General features: G+C 41.8%; 1 protein-coding gene and 1 long non-coding RNA gene across 14 annotated transcripts in view; one reads left to right on the top strand and one right to left on the bottom strand.

Annotated features, from left to right (window-relative positions):
- Positions 1–7,293, bottom strand: part of EYA2 (EYA transcriptional coactivator and phosphatase 2) — a 93,660-nt gene extending 86,367 nt beyond the window's left edge. For 2 of the 12 annotated variants that reach the window (XM_021417163.1, XM_021417162.1), the window contains exon 1: positions 7,146–7,293. Coding sequence is in view for 2 of the 12 variants with exons in the window: in XM_021417167.1 (XP_021272842.1) it covers positions 6,116–6,186 (71 nt within the window). In the remaining 10 variants the exon portion in view is untranslated. Of the gene's footprint in view, positions 1–2,584; positions 2,604–6,115; positions 6,319–6,416; positions 6,558–7,145 lie in introns of those variants that run through there. The other 10 variants (XM_021417161.1, XM_021417166.1, XM_021417169.1 and 7 more) reach the window with 8 other exon arrangements.
- LOC110408457 overlaps positions 2,650–25,341 on the top strand; it is a 48,299-nt gene continuing 25,607 nt past the window's right edge. For both annotated transcript variants that reach the window (XR_002444356.1, XR_002444354.1), the window contains exon 1: positions 2,650–4,447. This is a non-coding gene — a long non-coding RNA (uncharacterized LOC110408457). The remainder of the gene's footprint in view (positions 4,448–25,341) is intronic.

The raw sequence follows: 25,341 nt of genomic DNA, 5'->3' as shown, positions 1-25,341 counted from the left end.
CTGATGAGGATCTCTGCATGGTGCACGGACTAAGTTGTAAATAACTGGGGCCCTGAGAACACTTTGCTTACTCAACCTATTTAAAAAACAAAAAAATTCAGATGCCTTGCTTCACTTTCCCCTCACTGTTTCTTGTGGATGCTTGAGTAATCCTAGAGGCATTTCCAGTTTTTAAGGCATTTGCTGAGTTTTAAGAAATTTTCCCCACGTCCTCTTGCCTTTGTTTAGAAATACAACGCTTTCCTACTCCAGTCGAGTTGGTCTGTGAAGTCACTCTCTTCAGCACAGAGCAAGGCATTAGTTCTCTGTGGGTTAACTAATTACTATCTGGGCTGAGTAGTTCCAAATTGTTCTTTTTATTTAGGATTTATATTTATTTGTTTAGCTAGGCTATTTTCCTTCTCAAAAGCAAGGATGGCAAATGAGGATTTCTGCACCATGAGACAAAATGCCTGGAGTTAGGCACCAAAGAGTACAAAAATACCAGTTTTCTTAAAACTGTCTGTGCAGCTAGGAAGGGACAATTAAATTTGGGCCTTCTTTAAGAAAAGTAGGAGCCCACTGCCAGGAAGAGCCAGCAGAGAGGAACCATGTCTGCACAGTGACTTGGCTCTGACCACGCTTACAGCCTGTAGTGCTGGTTAATTTAAAAACAGCCCCGTAGAATTTTTTTGCTGTTGGAATAACGAAAGACTTCAGTTTTGCTGAATTATTAGCTGGTGTCACAGCAGTGGCAAGCTGAGGTTCTACTACACATCAGTTTCCTCTGAAAAAAGCAGACGGGAGATGAATGACACCGGTATTTCATGCAGCACTCACATAAAGATGTGGATGTGAAAAATCTTAGGTTTGTAATCAAATACCTTAAACTTCCATTTCCTTAAGAGAAAACCAGTTGGGAGTAAGTTCGAAAGGCACTATCATCAAGGAAGTTTCTAAGATGTGAAAAAAAACTTCTATAAATTCCTACCAGTCTCTGTCCATCAATAACAAACCCTTCACCTGCTTTTCAAGTTGCTAAGGCCCAAGTCACACACAGGCTCTTCCTGCCTCAATCCCATTTTCACTGTTTCTATTCAAACCTGGCAGCAACAGAAAAAAACAACACAACAGCAGTCTTTCAAACAACAAAATCCCACACCCCAGTGAAGCACGCAATCTGCTTCTACAAAAAATGTCAGTCAACAAATAGGCACAAATTTCACAATGGCTGAGGTCATTCCCTTTAAGTCATTAGGGTTTGTGGGTGAGTTTTCCTGGTGGTTTTAACATTGGTTTCTGTGATTGCAGTTATGCTTATTTATGCATTTAGAGCGTATGATCTAATACACTTAGGTTTAACTACTTCATTCTTTTGACATTCTTTCCAAATTATAAAAGGGATTCTTGGTGTTTTCACTGCCTTGGTAAAGAAACAAAATTGCTGTCCACATAATTTCTTAAAAATACAGAACAGTGTAAGTACTTGTTGAAAATAATTCAAGGAAAAAACCCTACACCAGACATTCCCCCCCGCAACACAGAAGTTATTTTTGTTTTCTCTCTAGCCACTTGAGAGAACCTACTATTCTTTAGAAATAGATGTTTTGGCTGGCTTTAAACAAAAACAACAACATCCAGGCCTTCCATGTATTTCAGTTACAACTTATAATCAACACTGAAGTTCAGTTTATTTTTTTAACCTATTTTTACTGTTCTGCTTTTGAAAAAACTGCACATTTGCGGTAAGTTTCATTCATATTGCATCTTCTACAGCCACTTTGATCTATTCTATAATGTTCATTTTATTTGATGCCTTTTGGTTATAATCTACTAAGGGTCCTTGTTTGATGAAAATCATAGAATTCAATTTTCTACTTTTCTAGCTGAAATTAAATGTACCATCTTTTCCCTCCGAAACAACAAAAATCCCAAGCAACCCACATTCCATTTTAGGTGGAGAAATTCACCGGCTTGTCAGAAATATTCAGAAACATTTTCAAAAAGCTCCAGTAAAAAATGTACGTGTATCTCCCTCAGAATACTGTGTGTAGTGCACGGCTGCTAGCATCCATATATAAGTAGTATCAAAGCATGGGAAGTAACCTTTTCAAACATGAAGCCATGGTTGTTTCTGTACAAGATATTTCCAGTGTCTCCAGTACTGTTCTGCATTTCCAAGCACACTGTTAAGAGAAGCAGGAGCGGACAGCACCCAGCAAGTTTCAGAGGAGACAGAAAGGGCCCGGTCCTACTCCGTCGCTGCTGCTGGAGGCACCAGCTTGCCTGTTGGTTCTCAGCTCAGCATCACCACCAGCTACAGCCATCTCCAGTCCAGCTGTGACCCAATCACAGCAATGGGGACAAAATGTTATTCAACAGCACACAAAATATTCTGAATTTTTTAAGACACCAAACCCCCATCTCCCTGTTTCTGCAAAATACAACTCACGGCTATGCTGCTTGTTGCCACTGCAACAACATTCCAGGCTCCCCTCTCCCTTGTGGCTCTTCCCTTTCGAATGCCTTTCCTAATCCAACTCCACCTAAACCAATCCTCCACAGATTACAACAAACCTTCCTTAAAATTCCCCATGAGCCTTACCACCACCTTGCAGCATACTTCTGGCTTTCTATGGAGCCTCTGCACTTAAACGCGAGGGAAAATACCTTAACACAACTGCCCTAATGAAGCATTTCCCGGAGACAGCAGAGGTGACAAACAGAATGAGAGCAAAGCCAAGATGCCATCTCGACTTCAGGTAAACAACCTCTTCTGACCTCTGGCAGCTCCCACACTCTATTAAACAAAACGTATTCTCTCCATGTTAATGAACCATGTACAATCTAACAGATAACACTGATGCTAAATAAACATGTTTATAGGTGACTTCTAATGCTAGGACTTAAGCAGCTGCAGACAAACACTTTTAAATGGGAAGGATTATGCCCATGTAATCTTTCCCTTCTCATTTTAGGTACTTTTGAAATAATTTAAATACAATTAAAGTCCAACCAGGAGGAGTAGCTGAAAATAATATGATTACTTTAAATTAAAAATTCATTCTGTGACACATTCACTGGAACTGTCGATGCAATGACAGTCATTGTTTTGGATCCAATTTTCCTCTCCCACTATTTTCAGCAGTAAATCAACAGTGTGCCAGAAAAGGAAACTGAGTCTAGTTTTGTATGGTGTGATCAAAAATATTTTGCAAGATGACTGCACAGTCCTACATCCTTATTCATGTTTTCTCATCTCTCCCGATTCAACACTTCGGCAGCACCAAATCTACTGGCAAATGGCAACACCTCCAGGCCCCAAATGACACAACCACAATATGCAATTATTTGCGTCCTAATTGAGGGGCTTATCCTCACCTGATTAAAGCAGGGTGTTTGTTAAACATCCTTACTTGAGTTAAGATCTGCAAATAAGAGTGAAGAATTGTTTTAAGAATTGGGCTGCCACGAACAATTGTTTTTTGATGAGACCTCTTAAAAACAGCCCTAGTCAAGATGGTCTTTCTGGCTTTTCATTAGAAAAGTGAGGGAAAGATTTGCTCAGTTCTATCTGTTCCTCCTTGGTATAACTATTTTCTGTCCTGTGTAGTACAGTGTGAAATGTAATGAAAAGAACCTGACTGTTGGTACATCAGTATCGCCGTTGCTGTGAATAGTACACATGCATGCAGTAACCATCCATCAGAAAAGGCCGTACAAGTTTTTCCACTTAATCTAAAAAATGAGCCCTCAACTTCCAGGATATATTTAAATTCATCATATTAAAACTGCGGAGTTCCATGGTTTATGAAAAGGATTTCAATTTGCAACTTCATTTAAGAGTTCATCCCTAATAAAAGTTACTATAACAAGGCAAAGTTAACTCAAAAACATTTTCCTGGCATTCTAAGAACTTCTTTTTTAGGAACAAAATTTTAAAAGCATTTTTCACTGCACAAGTAATCTTAACAATCATTTCCACAGATTAAGTCTAACAACCTGTGAATTTATTACAGAAGAAATTTACTGCAAGAAATAATTAGTCTTCAGCACTGCTCTTGCTTGCTTTCCAGCTGAAGATACCTTAAAACCATCTGGTTACTGCAAAATTTGGCACAGCAGAAACAAATCTTACTGACGAGAATTATAGCTGAATTCAGAATAGCTGTTTTACTACTACACATCATAAATAACAGTCAGGAAGACAGCAGAAAATTACTGAATTCTTTAATTGTTTTCTTTCTCAGCAGCGCGTACCTACACACACCAACACACAATTGCAGGCACACGGCACCTTACTGGCTTGAGCTTTAACATGCCGCTAGCTTTTGCAGGATTAACAGTTAAACTATTTTAATTTTCAGAAAAAAATCCATCAGCTCAGCCATCTATGGAAGGACAACAACAGAGCAACAGGCAAGATTCTCGAAACAATATTCTGAGATCGTGGTCTTCATATGAATATGTGAGTCAAATCCCTTTGTACAATCAAGGTGCGTCTGTACATAGAATGCTGAACGTGGGACTTACTGATGAAGGGGGAATTACCAACAATATATTTATTTCTCCCTAATGAAGCTTTTCTGATGAAATTTAAGACTGCCAAGGTTGCGAGATATTTGAAACAGGAGCCCATTTCAAACATTTCAGCCAAGTGCTGGTGATAGCATTAGCGAGGCGTGGGAATTGAGTCCGTACATGGTGTTGTACAAGAAAATGAGCTGAGGGGAGCGGGCTGAACAAAGCAAAGCAAAATAGAACGACGCCCTCAAACCAAAAGAGTACACACTTGTTATTTAGCCAAATGTTATGATCTGTTGGTTGGGGGCATAGAAGAGACAGAGACATGAGAATTGGCTGGACTATTTGACTCAAAAACTTCATTTAATTTTGCATCACACAGGAAGTTTTTTTTTTAAGATGCAAAAAAAAAAAAAGATGCAAATTAGAGTAATTAAATCAAGTTATTCGCTGTAGCATCATTGCAAGTGATTTTTCAACGTGTATTTTAAAAGGTTTTGGAATGTTTCCAAAGCTGCAAGCTCTAATTATTTTCAGGGTATTTGTACGGTAAGGCTTTCCTATTTACATATGTAATGTTTGAGCCCATAATATTTGAGCCTTAAGTTTCAAGGCAGAATTAAGAATTCAGGTTTTTATAAGAGAAGAAATGGTTTATTCAAACCAAAACGGGCGAGGAGGAAAAATTATCTCGTATGTAGCAACACGTAACACAAACAACAATGCAACCTGGGATGCATGAAAGGAGCTACAAAACATCAGCTTGTATGTGGAAGCTGTAGTTTAGATACATGCTAGCTCCTAGGGACCAGATCCCCCTAACACACGCAGAGTGGGCAGAAAGAATTTTGTCAAACTTCCCCAGTGTTTCCAGGGAAAACCTCCTGGAGAGCGAAGCGCAGAGGGAGGAGGCTCTCAAGTAAATCGCGAAGTCCACAAGAGGGATTAAACAAAGCAATATTCCTGCTCTTGCCCTGAACGAAGTCAAGGGGTGTGTAAATTTGATATCGCGCTGAACAAAATTCCTGATAATAAATTTGATAAATTGTTTATTGGTCAACCGCACGCATTTAAACAACTGAAATTTCACCCTGCAAAACATAGCACCATTTGAAACGTCTGAAAACAGGAGCTGTGTACCATCGCTAATTTCCGTTAGAGGCTCTTCACTGCTCTCGGGCATAACTTAACGCTCCAAAAAGTGTACTTCAAGCGCATTAATCACCCGAGAAATTTTCCTCACACGAGCAATTGCAAAAAGGAGCATAACTAACTTTATTTAAACGCACATTTCAGTTTGCCATAAAACAGCTAACCGAAGCTGGTTTAAGGTAAGCCGGACGGTCCGCAGCGCGTTAAGTAACCGCACCAATTAACCCCGCCGGCAGCCGCGCCCGCAGGACCCCGAGGCAGTGCCGCGCTTCGCCCTGCAGCGCGCCCGCGGGAAGCGGCGGGGCCGGGACGGGCGCTCCGCTCCGGGGCCGGGTCCCGATCCGCGCCGGCCGGAGACGCGGGATCGCCGCGGGCAGCCCCGCACGGGCGCCCCGCCGCCTCCAGCCCCTCCGCGGGTGCGGGGAGGGCACCGGACGGTCGTTCTCCCGCCCGTACTCACCGGAGCCGCAGCGCTGCGGAGTGTGCGCGCCCGCCGCGGGCGCAGTGAGCATGTGCGAGGCAGGCGCGCATGCCCGCGGATAGGAGCGGTGCGGAGCGGGGCGGCGGCTCCGCACCCCGCGCTGCGCCTACCCCTCCCCGCCGCGCTTCCCTGGGTGCGTGACCGCGCGAGGGTCCGTCCCCAGCGAGCCCGACCTGTTGCTTCCCCACAGCGAGCCCGCCCCAGGGCAGCCCCGCACCGCGCCGCCGGCCCTGCACATCCCCGCACAGCCCCGCCGGCGGCCGTCCCGCCCCGCACCTACCGCACGCGTGGGGCCGCGCCGCCTCGCAGCGTGTGCCCTCGGAGCTGTCCCGCCGCTCGCTGCAGCCCGGCCCGGCGGAGGAGGAGCTTCCAGCGGCTCCCGCACGCCGCGGGGCCCGGCCGGAGCGCGGGGCAGCCCCTCGCTGCGGTCACCAGCGTGACCCCCTGTGCGAGCCCGCTGTTCTGCCTGCTGTGCTCAGCGCTCCCCCGCGCTTTCTAACGTGCCGGGCCGTGCTTTCACTTGGTAGCAGGTCCTGCCTCAGCGTGCTTTCTGCTTTCAGAGCTACAGCTTTACCTGGATGCTCTCAACCTACGTTTAGCTGAATGTTTTTAAGAGGGATTCTTGGTTTAAAACTTGGGCATTTCAACACTACCTTGTCTCCTGTGGCAATTTTTAAATGTCAATTTTAAAAGAATATTTGGGGAAAGTTTATTTTCTTTAGGCTCTCTCCCACACGGCCGCAGGACCCGCAGAGCTGCAGGAGCAGCCTCACTCACACAAGGCATCCCTCTGCCCTCACCGACATGGGCATCGCACAGCTCCCGGTCCCCAGGGCTGAACCCCCCCACCCCGCACCATCCTGCTTCTGCCTCCGATATCCCCGCAGGAACCGGGCTGCATCCGTGGCCATATGGAGCTGGAAAAGCCAAAGAGCACAAAGGGTGTCTTTGTGCTTCGCCTCGTCCCAGCACACAGGTAGCACGCATCCACCCCTGCCCACCAGCGTACCTGCTCGCTGGGGAAGCAGCCCGGCCACGGCGGCATGGGGGTGTTTTGCTTCTGCGCCCTGCTCTTCCGCTTTCCTCCCCCCTATGCAGCAGTTCGGGGCAGGCTGCAGCTCTCCTGTTCTGGCTCTGCAGCAGACGAGAGCCTCCAGTCCTCGCCCCGACAGCTTTTATTACACCTAGCCCTTTCCTCAGGAAGGGGAGATCCCAGGAACCATGGTGGAAAAGCCAAAGGAACACAAAGGGTGTTGAGTTCAGGGTTTGAACAAGCTGCAGCCCACTCATGGATTTAACTCAAAATTTTGACAATGGAACAAAAACATCACTGCAACGAGACAGCTGTTTTTACTATCAAAATCTCTCAGATCAGTTCGGCTGCAAAGTGTGTTCCTACAGTCCTAAGGAGACAAAGCTCCCAGCATCAGCGTAGAGCTGGCAAGCTTCCTAGCATGAGCTACCTCCTGCCGGTCTAGGAAAACCAAAGCTCTTTCAGTTGTTATTCCCCATCAGTTCTCAGCACTAACCCCATGATTTCCCCATGGGTTATCTGCAGCTCTGAGCTTACACTGCTCTCACATTAAACTCTCAGGGACCATGGGTTCGGGGGACCTTCTTGCTCCCTTTTTTCTTGTAATCTTGATGCTGATGAGTCTCTGAGGCACACGTAAGCACTTGCATCCTTCAGGATCTGTCTTGAAAAAAAATCTCTTCCCCCAGCCCTGCCCAGAAAACTGATTACCACATTAGCTGCTTTTGTAGCTGGTCTTAACAAGTAAGTTCCTATATACTAATCATTTAAAAATGCCTTGCATGCAAAATTCACTCACCCCCTGATTTCACAATATATTTAAATATATGCTTAGTTTTATGCAGGTGAATAGTCCTGTAACAATCAATACAATTATTTACTTAAGTGCTTAAAGCCAGGCAGGTATTTAAGAATTAGTATTGTTTGTGGTAATGCCACAGAAAGGCAGTCAGAGACCAGGACCTCACTGTTTGTACAGCACCCTGCACACAGAAAGACACTCCTTGTCCCTTTCAGCGTAAGTAGTTTTTGCAACTTGTGAATTGATGCCAGAAACACCTTTTCTGAGCCTGTGGGCAAACATTATTTGTCTACTCCAAAACCCTTTCTATTTACCAAAAACATTGTATGCAATATTTAGAAAAGCAGATAAGGGTGCAGTGGGAAAAGGGTGCGAAGAGGAAGATGAAGGATATATTTCCAATTAGGAATTTTAAGTTTTTTCATCATTGCTAGTAACCAGGAAAATACCTGGAGATCTTAAAGGTGATTTAGAAAGGGAGAGAAACAAGCTGGTTTCTGCCCCGTGGATGGGATTATGGATTGGGGTGCTCCCTGTGGTTCTCCCCATGTGCCACAGAATGAAAGAATGAAGGGAGACTGGAGAAAGAGCAGGTATTCACCAAATGGAATGCTCCCAGTCAGCAGACTGGTATTATAGAAAGTGTGTTCCTTGAGGAAGTAATTCCACTTTTTGCTGTGCACCTCATAGATGGAATGAACATGGTTACATCAGCACAAATAAGAAGCAGGTCAGCGTTCTGGCCTACAGCAACCTCTCTGACAATTAAGATCTCATGCCACTCTCTGGCACAAACCTAGGTGAGAAGCACTCAAAAAGGTATAAAGGGCTTATTGGATACTGAATATTGTTAACCTCAAGCACAGAAATACCCCAAGTCAGACGTGGAGCATCACAAAGTTCTTTTACCAAGTGTAAGATTTTAGAAGCAATGCATTTTGGGCTCTTGCTATTTGTTCTCTGGTCCATGGGTTCATGTTTTCAATTTCTCTTTGCAACCACAGTGCTGAGTAACTTACTTGTCTTCTCAAATTGAGAATCTTGCATCAAAACACGATGCCAGAGCTCAAGGTTTGTGAAGAGAAACCCTCATGCTTAAGAAGACTTTCAACAAAATTGCAAAAGTTGGTAAACCCATTTCCTAACACATTATTCTGTGGACTGCAGGGAATTTTCATTCTCAGGGCTAATGGTTGCTTCCTTTCTGGTAAAGGCCCAGAACTGCTGCTGCTGTTATTGTTAGAACATCACTAATTTATGCAGTGCTTTAAAAAAGGAGAAGAGGTACCCTGTCCTCACGTAACTGGAGCGTAAATAACACAAGCTCGAGACTATTTTGAATCTTCTCTGTTATACAGTTAACGGAATTACTTTTATAGAGCATTTTCATGTATTAGTGTTAAATCCTGCAAGGTACTAAGGGTCTGACTCTGGAAAGACTTTAATCGTAATTTTAATACAGCTGGACTGACCTCAGTGCAACGAAGCATTTAATAGGGGACTGGCTGCTTAACAGGAGCATTATGTGAGGAGGGGTAATGGTTCTCTGCTTGGTTGCATTGGTGATGCCAAAAGGTTCTGCACCTAGTAGGGTGGATTCTTCTGGGGATGACACAAGAGCTGCATGATGATTCCAGAGCTAACATCTTGTATTCTGTGTTGTGAGCCACAGCTATTGACTGTAAGATTTTTTTTTTTTGCCTAAGAAATATTTATTTGCAAAGTCACTGGTCACAATGTTAAACAAATTGTTAGTCGGGTCTTTAGTACTGATGATGAACCAATATGTGTTGTTTAACCTGCTTTATCAAAATTCAGAACATTCGTAAGCAATAAACAAAGTGCGAGTTAGCTATTATAGCTCAAAATTAGGCAGGCAGTAAAAAGTAATCTGAGAGGAGGACTGTAGCTACTGATACTATTGAAGCTGGTCTTAAACATATGGTTTCCAATCATTGACACAATGCACAAAAATATAACTCTGCAACTGAGGAGTGCCTGATCTTTTCACCACTAAATGATCAAATGCGCCTGTTTGTTTTTCAGTTTTATGTCCCCTTCCTCGTTCTGGTTTTCAAAAATGCAAGCTTTCGTTAGCTGAAGATTTGGCTCTTCGTACCGCCTACAGATGGGCTTCATTAATCAATTTCCATTACTGGCTTGAAATGAAAAAAAACCCAACAGATTTCTTTCCTTTTTTCTAAACCATCCCACTATTTTGCTTGGAATTTCTCCTGTAGAAACAAAAGATCTCTCTACTCTATCCTTCCTGCTTCCTCCCCACTTTAGCATAAAAATGATTAGTACTCTGAAGACAATGAACTTTCACAAATAGCACACCTACTAAAAAATATATGATTTATTGCAGAGTGGGGTGCTGCCATTCCTTACAGTGGACAGTTATCCCTGAGGACAGAAATAAAACCAGTATCATCTGAGATCACAATTAATGTGCATGGAAGGGTATTAAAATTGAACATTTTGGTGGACATTTTGATCTTTTTCTCCATAAGCTCTTTAAATAGCAATGGGAGAGAAAAATTCAGACTTGGGCTGCCTTACGAGCTGGTGATGGAGCATTATATGCAAGAACCGCTCGCTTCCTGCTGACTCACTGCGGCACACGCTGCTATGAACCCTGTTCTGACTGTGGGAAAGGCCATGGCTCTGCTGGCAGGAGTTATGGTCTGCAGCAGAAATTTGAAAACCTGACCTGGGACAGAGGTAGAGAAATATTTTTAAGATTTGATATGTTATTTCAATTACCAGTAATAAAAAATCACTAGGAGTTTAGACATTGATCTGCTGGGAGAGGAGGTATACCGGTGCATTTTTTGGTGCTAGAGCAGAGTTGGAAAATGGGCGGTTTTCAACTATAATCAATACATGCATTGCAAGTCAGATTAAGAAAATTTGTATTGCTTTTTAACAAAAGAATGTTCCCTTTGAAAAATAGGTTGTGTTTGTGGTCCAAAAGGAAGACGCATGGCTGATTGCCCTTTGATTGAAAATGGAAGGTATTTCTGCAGTTTTCCCAGGGGCTGTTAGCTTTTTTTTTTTTTTAACACTTCAAATAAAGTATTTTGTAGATATCAACTTCCTCCTTGGGGAGGACTGGTGAATTCCATGGACTGGCAAACCAACTCATAAATTTTTGGCTGTTTCTGGATGATTAGAGCAGCACGCATGAGGCAAAATGTAATTGAGGGACATCACCAGAGCTACTTCTGACCCATATAATGTTTCATCTGCCTCCAGGTAGATGATATTACAGTAAGCCAAAAAATGAATGTTGAGTGGTCTCCAGATTAGGCACTGGTTAGCTTCTGATGCAGAAGCATCCAAGTCCCTCAGCTATAGCTGTGACAGCAGCACCACCAGTACAGAGGGGCTGCCCAGCCTGCCAGGAGTCTTCCACTTAATGCTTCCTCTTGAACTGCCAAGTTTTTGGGAATTTTATTCACACATGAACCAAAAGCCATCCTGCTTCCAACTTTGCATCTGATTCTGACTGCAAGGAGGAGTTTGACTTTAGTAATCTGAATGGAAGCAGTCTGGAACTTTCTTAATGTGCCTTTCTCTGCTTGGAATAAAATCTGATTATTATGCACACTAAAATTGATAATCAAAGACAAATACTTCAGTGTTTTATTTTAAACTTAGAGAACGCTTAATTAAATTCAGTCTACTTCTGTTCAAGGAAACTCACCTGGCTTTCTAAACTGCGCTCCTGCTTTAGCTAACTTTTAAGTCCCATTATACTTGATGGAAAAACTAGGGATAAATTCAGTTGTACTTTCAGTGTAATTTAACTACACCGTAGAAACAGGCTTTCAGACCTTTCATCGAACTGATTTACGAGCGGAACTAAGGCTTGCTTAGTACAACATTTTCACAGTGAGAGTTACATTCCCACCAAAGGGAATGCTGTCAGGTAGAATGACCATGAGTCAATCCTGCCGAACTAATTGCTCTGTTCAGATGGGCCAATCTACCTGCCTCAAAACTTTCTAATTGAAATAATTAATATTTTAAAAAATGTTCCAAAATATGACTTAGATATTTTAATCAGAGTAGGTGCAGAAGAGTTTTTGCTGCTTTCCTCACCAATAGCATTGATTGGACTTTAAGATTTGTTTAACAAACTAATGAAAGAGCAGCATGTTACTTGCTGAAGAACTAGAAAGTGCCAAAGGAAATACGCTTCTAGTATATCACCTTGCTACATTTACTGAATGCATGTGATTGCAAACTGTAAAGATCCATCCCGAGTTAAAAGAACAAATGCTCTTTCCTAACTGCCATGTAAATACATTGAAATATAAGAAACTCACATCTAGTCTGATAGTGCTAGGAAATCACCAACAGTCTATTCTCAGGTTGTTTTCTATTTTTTGTCAAGAAGAAACACAATAGCTCACTTGTTGATTATGACTGAGATAATCTGCATCTTGCTAGTCCATACTAAAGTCAGAAATAAGCCACACCCTCAGTCTGTGAGACTGAGGGCTCCATGTGCCCTTCCGATAACTCATTGGTCACCCTTTGGAAGTGTAAAGCAAGTAAATCAATATGATTTATAGTTTTGGGAGCAATTCTCTGCAGATCAATTTACCTAGGATAATTCTTTTAAAAACTGGCTCTGCTAAAATGTTTCCTATTCATTTTGTGCTCAAGAAGATAATTAGACTAAAGTGTTCCCTTATGCTCAAAAAATGTGACCTTTTATGATCTAATTTTTACTTTCAGTCTGTGTGCACCTTTTTCTCACTACTGTGCAGTTGTGCAGTGGATGCTCAGGCAGGAGTCTGCCCTTCATGTCCTTAGGTTGAGGACAGACAAGTGTCTGCTGTATATGGCACAGCCCAGCATTCACCCAGGAGGTTTGCTTATCTGCTGTGTAATAAGCAAAATAACTTGGGGCTTTCAAGAAGCTATTCCAAATTGTAGGAATTAGTATGGTAAGATCTCCATCTGGCTTGTGACAATTTGAGTACATCTACTGCCTTGTTTACACCACTTCAAATATATAATGAATACAATATGCCGTCCCCAAAATAATACTGCATGTAAGGCCAGTAAATTTAGAGATTTCATAAGAGAGATTAGTACATTACCTCTCCATAAATGTTAATTAAGTGTTCCTTGTAATGTTTTGCTGAGATTCTATTACACCCAACAATCAGACAGAGAAATGCAGGCAGCAGGGATGCCAAAGCAGTGGCAGAGATTCAATCCAGAGGTGATTCAATCCAGTTGTCATGCTTCCTCCTACTCAGCTGTATTTTGTTGATGGTTTTCTGCTTCCCCCCAAATTGTCATTAAGGTCCATTTATTTCAGGGAGAAGCAAATGCCAGCAGCTGCCAGGACAGATCCAGGAACCAAGTGTTATCCAGCACAGGCAGTGACAGGTACTAGTAGTGAAGCACTAGTTGAGCATCCCAGACATAAGGGATGAGGAACCAGTGCCAGGGACCTTCCAGGGAGCCCTATCAGGAGCAAAACCAGAAAGGACCAGGGAGAAGACTGGAAATTAGCTAGATCGATACCTATCCAAGAGACAGGCTGGCTAGGCATCCACAGTCTAGGAATGAGATGGGTGTCCTGGAGCCGAGCTGAGCCAGGGGGTTCCAGGTGAGTCCGCTCAGGGCAATTAAGGCTGCTTAGTAAATTCAGGCCAGATAGTTGGAAAAAGGTGACTTCTAACTTTATCAGTTTGTTTGTCTGAGTTTGGTACAGGGCATGAGCAAACGAGTCAGGGCAAATGGGGAGCCAGCTGACAGCTTAGGCCTGAGTCCAACTCTTCAGAAGAAGAGTTTGCGCAACTGCAGCCCCTGAGTGCAGAGCTGGAGATCTGGCATGTAGCAGCTGGAGGCTGGCTTTGTGCAAACCAGACACCCTGCAGGAACCTGTGCCATTGCCCACAGCAGGTACCTGGTGTCTTGTCACCAGCATTTTATTGTGGTTCACTGGATATTGCAGTCCGGGTGAATCTACAGACTCTTGACATCAAGCAAACCAGCTCTAAGGGTCCTACTTACAGCTGAGACTTTACCTGAAAGGCAAAAAAGTATAGATTAGTTCCTTTAGAAGGGTTCTACAAAGATAGTCAAGATGATGTGAGAAGGCCCAGGTAGAAAATCTTGTTCCATTAGGCTTCCAGGGCTCCCTGTGCTTTATACAGTCTCTGAGAAGAACCAGCACTTCTGTGATTCTCCACAAGTTGAGATCCTTTTTGCAGCAAGTGCCTGTACTGAGATGGATCATTTGCTGTTTTGTGTGATATCAACACTGCTCTCTTATGATATCTATTTGTATGTATTTACACTCACTTATTTTTTGCCTGTATGAGCCAATAGAAAATAATGTCTTTGTTTGGGTGAAAATGATTTTGCAGTCAGAATTCATGGGCCTTTCCTCATTCATTTCAAGGGCTGCCACTATTAACATCAGCTTCCAGAGGCCCTGTATGCCCCATACGATACAGACCAGAAATATTGAGTACATTACAAGTAGCAGGTTACACTTCAAAACACTTGGTTCACAGTGTTCAAGGCCATTAATCATTTTTATTACACTAAAGGACTGAAAAGGCTTAGAAACTTTGCCTAGGAAACAGTATAGATTCTGAACAGCTGCACTATGACTCCTGCTCACATTAGATTTTGGACAGACCACTGATTTTCAGTAAATGTTCTTGGCGGCCAGGAAGTGCTGAAACTGGCAAACTTTCTTTGCTTCTGAAATGAAAAACATGCTGGTTATTCTGATTTAGATCATCAGCATGGCCCAGATTTACCACTACATCACACCATCATAAAACTGGAGTATCAGGGGAATTTAGTTCCAGACCAGACACAATCAAATTAATTGCAGGGAGCATATATAATCTTTTTTTGTTGTTTGTTTTTGAGGCTTTGTTAATAGGCATTGTATAAATTAACTTTTTTTTGGTTTTGTTGTTGTTATGACAATTGTTAGTAAGGAAGATAGTTGACAGAATGTGTATGTGAATTAGATTTTCAGACCTACAAAACATTGCATTTCTCTAAGTGTGCCCACAAGCCGACAAATAAAAGGATTGGTGTCACCTATGCAACTGTATGTATGCTAAAACAACACTGTCTTTATATATTTTTACATACTTGGCGTGGCAAACAAATATACCAAAAACTAAATGTAGGTTAGACATCTGAATTAAATGCATAGGAAAATATCAATCCTATAAAAAGAGAAGAATCCTTACCCTCAAATGGCATTCGAATTAGATATTTTCATCAGATGGGGGAAGATAAGTACCATTTACATTCTCTAGGTAAAGCAATTCCTTATTATTAACATACAGAAGGATCTGTTTTGTAATTCGACTTTTTCTGAAAAAAAAGTTCTTACAAAGACAACTGTGTTAGTTTCCTCAAAAATAATAATACTGAAAAGTGCCTTAAGCAGAAAAGTACTGCAGGCAGCTTAGTAAAGCGCTGCAGTCAGAGAAATAGAAACATTTTCTCTTTTTGGCGTTTGCAGTTCTGCGGATATCTTTATGTAGCAAACGTATGGGGAAAAGTAAACTCAAATGGAGCATTTGATGTGATTTTTCTAATATTCAATAAAAAAAGAGCCCCATTTCCTATCTCTGTAAAAATAAATTTACTGTTTGTGGGTTTCTTTTTTGTTTCAGAAGAGAGGCTATTACACAAAAATCTGTTTTCTTTCCTTCCCTCCATTTTTTAATGGTAGGGTAACTTTCCAGTCTCACTGCTTTTATAGCTCAGAACCCGTGCATATGGAATTAAATGAGTACAATTTCTCAAATCTCTCAAAATTCATAACTTTAAAAATCTCATGATTGTTAAATTAATGTCACTGTTTTGCAGTGAGCAAAGGCCTACACTCTTATGATTTATTGCACAGGCAGTTGACACAGCTGCAGGAGGGTATCAGACAGCAAGCCCACTCTGTCTTATTCATAGAGACTCACATTTCTGGTTGGTGTTTCTGTTTCAGTAGCATTTGAGATCTCATTCTCCTGTACACTCACATGAGAAAACAGTGCCTTCCCGAAGAGCTGAGATTTTAACAGACAAAAGCGGTAAGAGGGAAGAGAAGGGCTTCTCTGTCCTCTGCTCAGGTTGCCAACAGTAAAATTCACGTGCATGATGCCGAGTCCTGCTGATTTCAAACTCCTTTCAGACAGCAATACTTCGAGATAGTACAGAAAAATAATTCAATGCACAGTGCCACTTTGAAAGTAAGCTTGTGTCCTTACAATTTTCCACCAGAGCATGTCCAACTTCCCAAACTGCTTTCTTTTGTTGATTTTGGGATGAACTTGACTTTCATCACAGAGAGCCCTCTCCTTTGTTTTCTAAGGCTTTTTCTGCCAAGCAAAGTAAGTGTATTTCTCAAGCACAGCTTTCTGAAGGCACTGAAGCATGCTGAATACAGAAGAGTAATTTGTTCCCTCAGGCTGTATATGTCTTGCTCTAAAAATTACAAGATGGGAATCTATGGCAGTGCTGAGAGCACACACTGGATTTGTTGTATGGTGAGAAGAAAACAGGTTATGGCTTATCTTGTTCATTCACTGCAGATAAGAGAGGCACTACCCTTTTCACTCTTTTGTTTTCTTGGGTCAGGATCAAATCCCCATCTGTCCATCAATGCGAACAATTGTGTCTGAGTCAAGAGCACTTTGATTTAAAATGATATGGTTGGAAACACCCTCTTTGCTAAGATGAAATGAACAAGGAAATGGCCCTCATGTAAGCTTCTGGGGAGAGACTGTCTGCTCAGCTCACAGGCCAGTCAAAATATGCTTTCTGGCAGGGAGAGTAATAAATAGAGCAGCTTCAATAGATGGAGATTCAAGGGCATGAGACTAGTGTTGTTGTTCAATTCTTTTGGGTTGAAACTTAAATCCAATTTTAATGAGGTCATAGTAGAAAATTAATTTATTTTCTATCTTCCAAACAATATCTTCTTTGTTAAACAAGAATTTTGGAGAATTGGTTGTGTTTTTTTTTTTTAAATAATTATCGGTATATGCTTAAAAATGTGGAAAACTGGCCCCTTTCATTTCCTGAAGACAGTCATGTGATAATCTTAAGTGGACCACATAAATGTATTAATCTCATAACCCTGTGTGTTATGGAGAATTGAGAAACCTCCATACTTTGGCGTTGCTCTGGATGGGATGTCAAGAATGATATGAAAGGAGTGGTTTTGTAGTGAAAATACAAAACTGCTGAGTAACAGCAACAGAAGTATACAGAAACCCATTGTGGAGTGGTCTCCAGTGGATGTGGTGGAAACTCCACTGCTCAAAACATCAAAGACTTATGAGTGCTGAGAGTCTCAGAGCACCCAGAGTTCTCCATAATATCCAGCTTCTGGAATTGATAAATTTATCAGCATTTCCACGTACCTAACATAAGCAAGTATGCTGCTGGGTAACCAGCTTTCCATCTTGTTCAGGAAGACTTAGATGTGAGACTCTTAATAGATTCAAATATTAAGAAATACAAAGAAACAACAGTTCTGAGTTTAGCGGATCTGGCAGTTGTAAAATTTTGAACCTGCAAATTTGCCAGTACCTCTGCAAATAAAAGCATTGGCCAATGTGTCTGCTGTGAGGAAGTGTCAGCGATGAGAGGTTGTGTGGGCATCCTGGGATACTGACATCCTGTAAACATCCCCTGCTCCCTGTCTGCCTGCATTCTTTGGCAATGCCCAGGTATTTGGTGTATGTTTTTACAGGTCTTGTGAGGCAGTAAGAGATGCTGTCCGGTTGCCTGGTGAGTACCGACTTGCCTGTGCTTCTGCCCTGGGATCCCCATGTGGAGCTTGGCTTTGTGTCTGTCACAGCTGGGGTATGAATATCACCATCGTTCTTAGTTGCCATTTTTCTGAGTGCTTTGTGTGTTCTATTTCTCACATGAAGTGTGAGTCCTTCTCATCAGAAAGAGTGTTTATTTAACTACAATGGACATGGCAACAGCCTGGAAGGAGCGGACAGTTCTTGGGGGGCAGGCACAGCTGGCCCAGGGGAAGAGCAGATGTGGTACTAAGGAGCATGGTTTAGTGGGCAACATTAGTGGTAGGTGGATGATTGGACTAGATGATGTTAGAGATCTTTTCCAACCTTAATGATTCTATGATTCTATGAACTGATGGGAACAGCAGCCCTTGAAGCAGCCCTTGTCTGATGGCTTCTTGCTATGTGCAGGCAGGTAACACTTTATCACGTACATGGGTCTCATATGGATTTTGGAAGGAAATGAACTGAAGGGAAGGCAGATATTTGGATTAAGAGTGACATGATGGAAGTGCTAGTATAACAGTGATGCATTAAATTATTCTGCTGTGGTCAGGAAACAGTCTCTGTGTTCAGCATTTTCAGATAAATCTCTGCGTGTGTGTCATTGCTTCAGACCCTATAGTGACTGATAATTTCCAGGAAAGGGAGAAACACGTTATGCAGCTCTGTTACTACAAGTGCTTTTCAAGTGGCTGCAGAGATGCCTGGTGTTCATTTACGCACACCCTTCTACAAAATCCATGCAGGATCTTGTGCCAGCAAGCTCATGGCCAAGGCACCATTAACTCTCCGGTGGCTGTGCAAATTGCTGTTGTTGCACTGACAGCAAAGGGTGCATCCTCCTGGAGCATTTCATGCAAATAAAAATGCACTTAAAAGTAGACTGCTAAAATTTGATTTCCCAAAGGACTGAGCCAGTCCTGCTGGGATATGAAGCTGTGATTCCTGATCATGTTTCAAACCTGCTGCTTAGTTACTTAAGTCATCACATGGCAATTGATGCCTGCACTAAATGGAAAAGTGTATTCTTTACATGCACATGTAGTTTAATGTCTTTGCCAAACTTTTTTCACCTCCTCTGCTACTCTAAGCCATCACCTGCTAGTGCTTGTGGCGTGCAAATTGGAGAGTTTTCTTTATGAGTTGCACATAAAATCCACACCTCTGGTCATGCATGAGAAACCACTGAAAGAGCCCGATACAGTCCTGAAACTTGTTCCATGTTTTATGGACAAGACCTTAAGGTTGTTTGCTTTTCAGAAATGCACCATGTATCATGCCTGACCCTGTTGGCACTCACAGATACTAAATGACACACTCTTGGCAAGGAAACCAGCTGGCTAATTATGCATGCAGTTTACCTATGTACTGGCTTTAAAAAGAGCTCAATTAAATGATCCAAGGGGTCAGCAGGAAAATGAAGGCATGACTAGTGCAATGAAACCTTTTCTGCCTACCCAGGCAAAACCAACTATATTCACAGTGTTCGGGAAAAAATAAAAGAGAGCAGATGTTTTTCCTTTGAAAAGAAGCATACTTTGCTCATTATTGGCATTGAACATCATCACTCTTGACATTCATTTTTATTATTACAGAAGAGATTTTCATGTTATCTGGGTATTATTTTAGTGCTTATCCTTTTCTCATTCATTGGCTGTCAGTTTCCAGGGGGCCATTTTTACAGACGTGCTAGTTATTTGAGCAAAGATAACAGAATCTCTCTCTTCTCTGCCTTCATTATTGATAGTTTTTCTAGTTGGACTGGTATAACTTAAGCATCATTTGTGGAATACAATGGGCTTTCCAAATAAACCTATATCTTAATTAAACAGATATATCCAAATTAAAGCTATTTATCTAACAAAAGAACAGGAAACTAAGAACACTTACTACAGCTTTTGTCAACTATGGAGGATCTTCCAGAATTTCTGGAAGACTCACCAAGGGGCTTTGCCTGGGCTGCTGCCAGACATGCGATGCCGAAAGGAGCACTGGTGCCCCACTGCAGTGCCCCACGCTTTGTAAATGCCCAGGCGAGGGCTGTGGTCCTGTCCCTGCAGGCCAGCAGCCACCAGGAAGCCCAGGAGCAAGGAGTGTGGGGACATTTCCAGCATTAAAGCATTTGGCATCTCACTTTTGCTCCACAGCAATGACGAGTTTTCTCTGGAGGTTTGCCCAGCCTTACTGGGGAATATACCTCTTGCAAAAGAGGGTATGAACTTGAGTTTCTCTGATTAAATCTTGTGGCATACAGGCTTTGAGAGCTGCCCAGCAAATGTCTCCTGCATTTGACAATGGGAGCCCAAAGACAGATCACGCTGCTGCTGTCCATTTAAAGCATTTTTCCTTCTGGTGCCTATAAAATAACTGGGAAAACTTATTGGGAGGGGAAGATTTTTAAAGTGAGACGAATTCCCGAAGTCATTACACTTGGTTAGTGTCTTTCACAACACTGCTAAGTTCTAGGTAATGGTATGCATAACCCTGAAAAGCAGAAACAGAAAGACAGGAAATTATGGCTGAACTTGTGTTTTTCTTAGGGCGTGTGTGCTCACTGTTGGAGCAGTCGGTGCCAAGTATTGTGAAACACAGTGAGAAGCCCCTTTGCAGCTAAGTTTCTGTTTAAAACTCAGCCAGATTGTAGCGAGATATGGAAATCTCCAGAAGAGGTATCCTGTAAGGGCAGGCAGCTGCCTTGAGAAGTGCCACTTGCACCTCTGGGAGTCTCATGTACGCCCCAGTTGTAGCTCCAACATCATAAGGAGGATCCTTGTGTATAAGAAAATGTGAGCTGGTGTTTGAAGCAGTACTGATGTGCTCTTTCAGCCTTTAAGGGTTTAGATCATCCTCCTAACTGTCATTTTCAGTATACTTGTATTTCAAATGAGATCATATCTCATTATCTACTGACATGATGTTAGAAGTGTTTCTTTAAGGAGAACTTCAGATGTCACGACTCTTGGGCAAAAACTCTGCATATTCCAGTGGATACTTGGTCTCAGCCCTATCTGTCTTATGAACCCATCTTTAAAAGTGCTCCAAGTGCATGAAAACTCACAGAAGTGTGAGTCTAACTGACAAACCTTGATCCCACAAGTATGCATCCACCCTGTTCCAGGACACCCAGAAGGTCTGATGAGCCCCTGGCTCACACTGATAGCTGATGTGCTCAGTGCTCTGGAAAATGAGTTTGTGGTCCTGAGCCTCCCCTCATGCACTCTGAAGCAGCCTGAAGTCAGGCTAAGGCACCTGCCATCAATTTTCTGCGGGACACAAAGCACAGTGCGGTGATATTTGCTGAAAGCTGTGTTAGGTGCAAGATGGACAAGCTGCTGATCTTCTTCTCTCTCTCAGCACCCTCTGCAGCTTTCCTCTTCCTGGTGTCTCCATGCAGCCTCTCCCCATGTGAAATTTGGCTGTCTGTGTGACTGGTCAGCCAACCCCTGTTTTCTACAGATTATTCAGGGCAGGGAAACAGCTCTTGCTTTGGATATAAATGATAGGAGAAGCAGCAGCAGCAGGGTTCCAGCCCTTAAACCTTCACAAGGAGTGAAAAAATGAAAAGCAGTCATTGGACAGCCATGTGAAAGGGTTAGATGAAAAGACAGTAAATTGCTCTGAAGTACGCACTGACAAATATAAGCTCTAAACACTCTAAATTAGATGTAGCTTCTTCCAAATTCTGACAGAGAAATGGTGGAGTCTTACCGTACCATTTGGCTCCAATTGTTTTGTAAGATCCTGATGTAGCAGCCAAATCTTTTTATTACAAAACAGATGAGTCCTGAGTGGCCTCAAGAGCTGCGCAGACAAATACCTGACATAAAGTTTAGTGAGCACCATAAGGAACAGATCAAGCCTTGCTCACGCGTGTTGTTCATTTACACCTTGCATCACAAGCAGTTCCATGTCTTCATCTCAACTTTGTATTAAATCTAGACAATGAGCTTAATTCACCACCACATTCCTTTATTTTTACCTCAGGATAATTCCATTTAAATCAGAGTATGGACTGGACTAACACAGTGTTTTTTGTGCCAAAGAAATCAATGCTACAAGCCTTTGAGCTTCCTGACCTGCTGTTTTGCTTTAGCCTTCACTTTGGATTTTTTTAATCCTACTTGGGGATCTTGATGGGTTCACATTTGTCAGAGGCTCCTCTGTAATCTCAAGGGAGCCACTTAGGTGCTAGAATTAAATACCAAATGACAGATTTTTCATAGCATGGGAAGAGCAAAACAAAACAGCTGTCTGCATAAACTTGAAGGAGCAGGAACTGGGCTGCCCTTTAAAAATAAACTTGGCACTGGAGATGGTGACTGAGATAAAGTCATAGCCAAAAACGCTGAATATTTAGGATGCTCAAAAATATTCTTATGTTAGTGGTTTGCAAATGTGGAAACAATATATTCAAGCTTTATTTTCTTTAGCATGTTCTTTGGCTGAAAGTGAAGTTCAACATTCAAAATGACCATGTAATAATGGAACTCTTTTAGTCAATCCGCTGTTTTCCTGTATTCGGTCAGATCCACTGCCTCTCGTGCCAAAAATAAGTTTTTACTGAGTTCTACTTCTGTTAGCCTGAATGAGTCAAAACAATGGAGAATGAACAAACTGAAGATTCAGTTATACATATCCAAGGTCACTAAACTCACCTGCTTAAACTCATTAAGAGAGTGGGGTATTACGAATATTGCTAAGATCTAACTTTGACCTACAGAATAATGTGAGATGAAGTTATAGGTCTGAAATATCTCACACACAATACACAACAAACTTTTATCTTATTAACTGGACTCTAATTAAACTACATTTACTTGTAACATGCATACATTTTGATATATGAAGGGATTGTAAGAGAGACAAAATACTCCATGAAGGACGCATCTCAAACCAGACTGACAATGTTTATGCAGACAGTTTTGATTTCTGGGGCACTGTGGATGTTAATTCCATGCTGGAGATGGTTTGAGAAATACTCCATTTACTGCTCTGGTATTTCATTTCTCAGGATCCTCCAGTAGTGTTTCCCAGTTCTTGTATGAGAGAGTGTCTACTCTGATTATCACTCAGCTGCAGGGTACAACAAGGCCCAAATCCATAGGTTAAGCTTGGCTTAAATTGTCATAATCTAATCATTGTGTGTCTAAACCATCTGTTCCAGCCTTTGCTCAGAGGTGCAAAACAAGAATGGACCACAGGTACACAAATCTTTCTGCAGGGTGGTGCTTGGATTGGGGGCTATGACAGAACATGAAACCACATCGGTTTCATATACTATTAAGTATTCCTGCATGCATTTTATATGAATGCATTTACCAGGGAAGCTGAGTAAAACTGGAGAGCTGTTCAGTGTGAATTTTGAAGCAGAGATGAGGCCTAAAGGTGTTTCTCAATACCACAGCTGATGCAAGAAATGAATGCATGCTTTTCTATGTGTTTCACACGTACCTCTACTTTCTCTGATGTGTTATAATATAACTTAGATAAAAGTTTTAGTGTAACAGATACTATCTAGTAGTACCTGGATGCACTTTCATTTATGTCATTACAGTATGCACAAAGCTTACTTTACATTTCACAAACTATGTTGAAATAGTTAATTAAAGATGAAGAACTCAGAAAGTGCAACAGTTGAGAATTAAGGTTGTAAGTTTAATGCAGCCCTCTTTTTTTCTTTACTTGATTCACTTAAGTCATAATTGTATTATACGGTACTGGCTCATCCACTGGATGCTCACCAGCTATTCAGGATTGTTATATCCCTTTTTAATATGAGGTCCCAGATGTTTTGTACTGCACATTATTCAAATGCTGCTGGAATAGAAATTTAATTTACTTGTGTACATTTCCGCAGTGGCATCACCATCATATCTGAATGCTTCCTAAAGTCAATTACATCATCTTTGCATCAATGCTGCAATAGTCAATCATATTATTAGCTCTCTTTTACAACTAAGTAGAGAAGATAGATGCTCAGCTTCCTCAAGTCTCCAGTGAGTATTTGCAGACTAGCATTATTGAACTGCGTGAGTTAGAGCTAGGCAAAAGTATAGAGCTAGGCAAAAGACCCAGCCAGCACCGAACTTCATTTTCTTACTGAAAAAGGAATGGGGCAAGAAGTTCACAGTGAAAGATGTGTGAGATTGCTAACTCCATGATATTCCTAAGCTTCAGAGACATCACCCATGCTGGTGAGGATGTCAGGATCTAAATGGCAATGCTTTTTGATCTGCTTAATGTGATGAAAAACTTTCACAGACTATAGTTCTGTGAGCAGAAGAGCCTCAATTACCTCTTGAACCTGTGCTGAAAGAGCAGGTGGAATTTATTCCAATCATTCCTGTATGTCTTTTTCTCCAAACATAAAAGCAAACATTGGAGGATTCCCCAGTTGGCATTACTGTAGATGATGCCCCATCTTTTATTATTGCTGATGAAAATGTGCAGATCAGTGCTGAGAAACACAGCTCGTACTCTGCTTTCTGCAGCTCTAGGGAGGAGGCACTCTGGCTTTATGGATTAAAGCTATTTGCACTGCTCTGAGCAGAGTGTATTGCTGCTTGGGTGGCAGCCAGTTATGCAGCACATCTGCAGAATTTGGGGGCTGCTTTGTTTGAAGCAGCATCACTATTATATCATGTCCAAACTATTTGTGAATGGGAGTTGATGGTGGTACTTTCAAGGAAGAAATACCTTCACTGAAGCTGCATGCTATAGCTAGACTTGTAGATGTCCAGAGGCTATTTAAGATTTTCAGTGTATATGTGACTTCATATATCACAGAATCATTGAATGGCTTGGGTTGGAAGGGAACTCAAAGATAATATATTTCAAACCTCTTAACAAAAGAGATTTCTGACTTTTGGGATAATACTAGCGTTATGCTATAGCATGAAAGTTGCATATAAATTAGCTACAATAAATTATAAAAAATATTAAGAAGCCTCTTGAATGGTATTCTTCTGCCAGTATCTAACTGTTTCAAATAACGCTTTCTCCCATGTGATGGCTTGCTACTACTCATGAACTACTCATGAATAGTATTTGTATCCTAATTAAGCATTAACATTAGTCAAAGAAATATCCAGTCCTACTCTGAACATGTCTAGATGACAGAGGAGCCAAGATGCTGACAGATATATATGTCTTATTTGTAAAGGCATCATTATTAGTAGTTCTTACATCAATCACAGCAATGAGGGAGGAATTTTAGGAAAATAAGTTTTAAATAAACAAAGTTCAATAGACCTGATCAAAATGGACTGACAGCCATCAGACAGAGACGAATACACTCCGTTATGAAGTTGAGCTTCTGCTTTTGGGCAGCTCAGTTCACTGGTTTATTATGAGATCATATTAAATATCTATTTTCCCCTCTTTTGCCTTTGTGCCCCTTCATGGCTGATACAAATTCTGAGAGACATTTAATATTTGCTGCTGCTGTGATGCTGAAGGTGCAGGCTGTACTTTATCACAAAGCCCTACAAAGTGCCCTCCCAGCTTATGAGTTTCTCAAGCACCTACAGCTTGGCTGATAGAAAAGGGAACA

The sequence above is a fragment of the Numida meleagris genome, chromosome 19, assembly GCF_002078875.1.
Source record: "Numida meleagris isolate 19003 breed g44 Domestic line chromosome 19, NumMel1.0, whole genome shotgun sequence".
Taxonomy (NCBI): Eukaryota; Metazoa; Chordata; class Aves; order Galliformes; family Numididae; genus Numida; species Numida meleagris.
The sequence above is the reverse complement of the archived record's forward strand: the minus strand, read 5'-3'. Positions and strand labels throughout refer to the sequence as shown.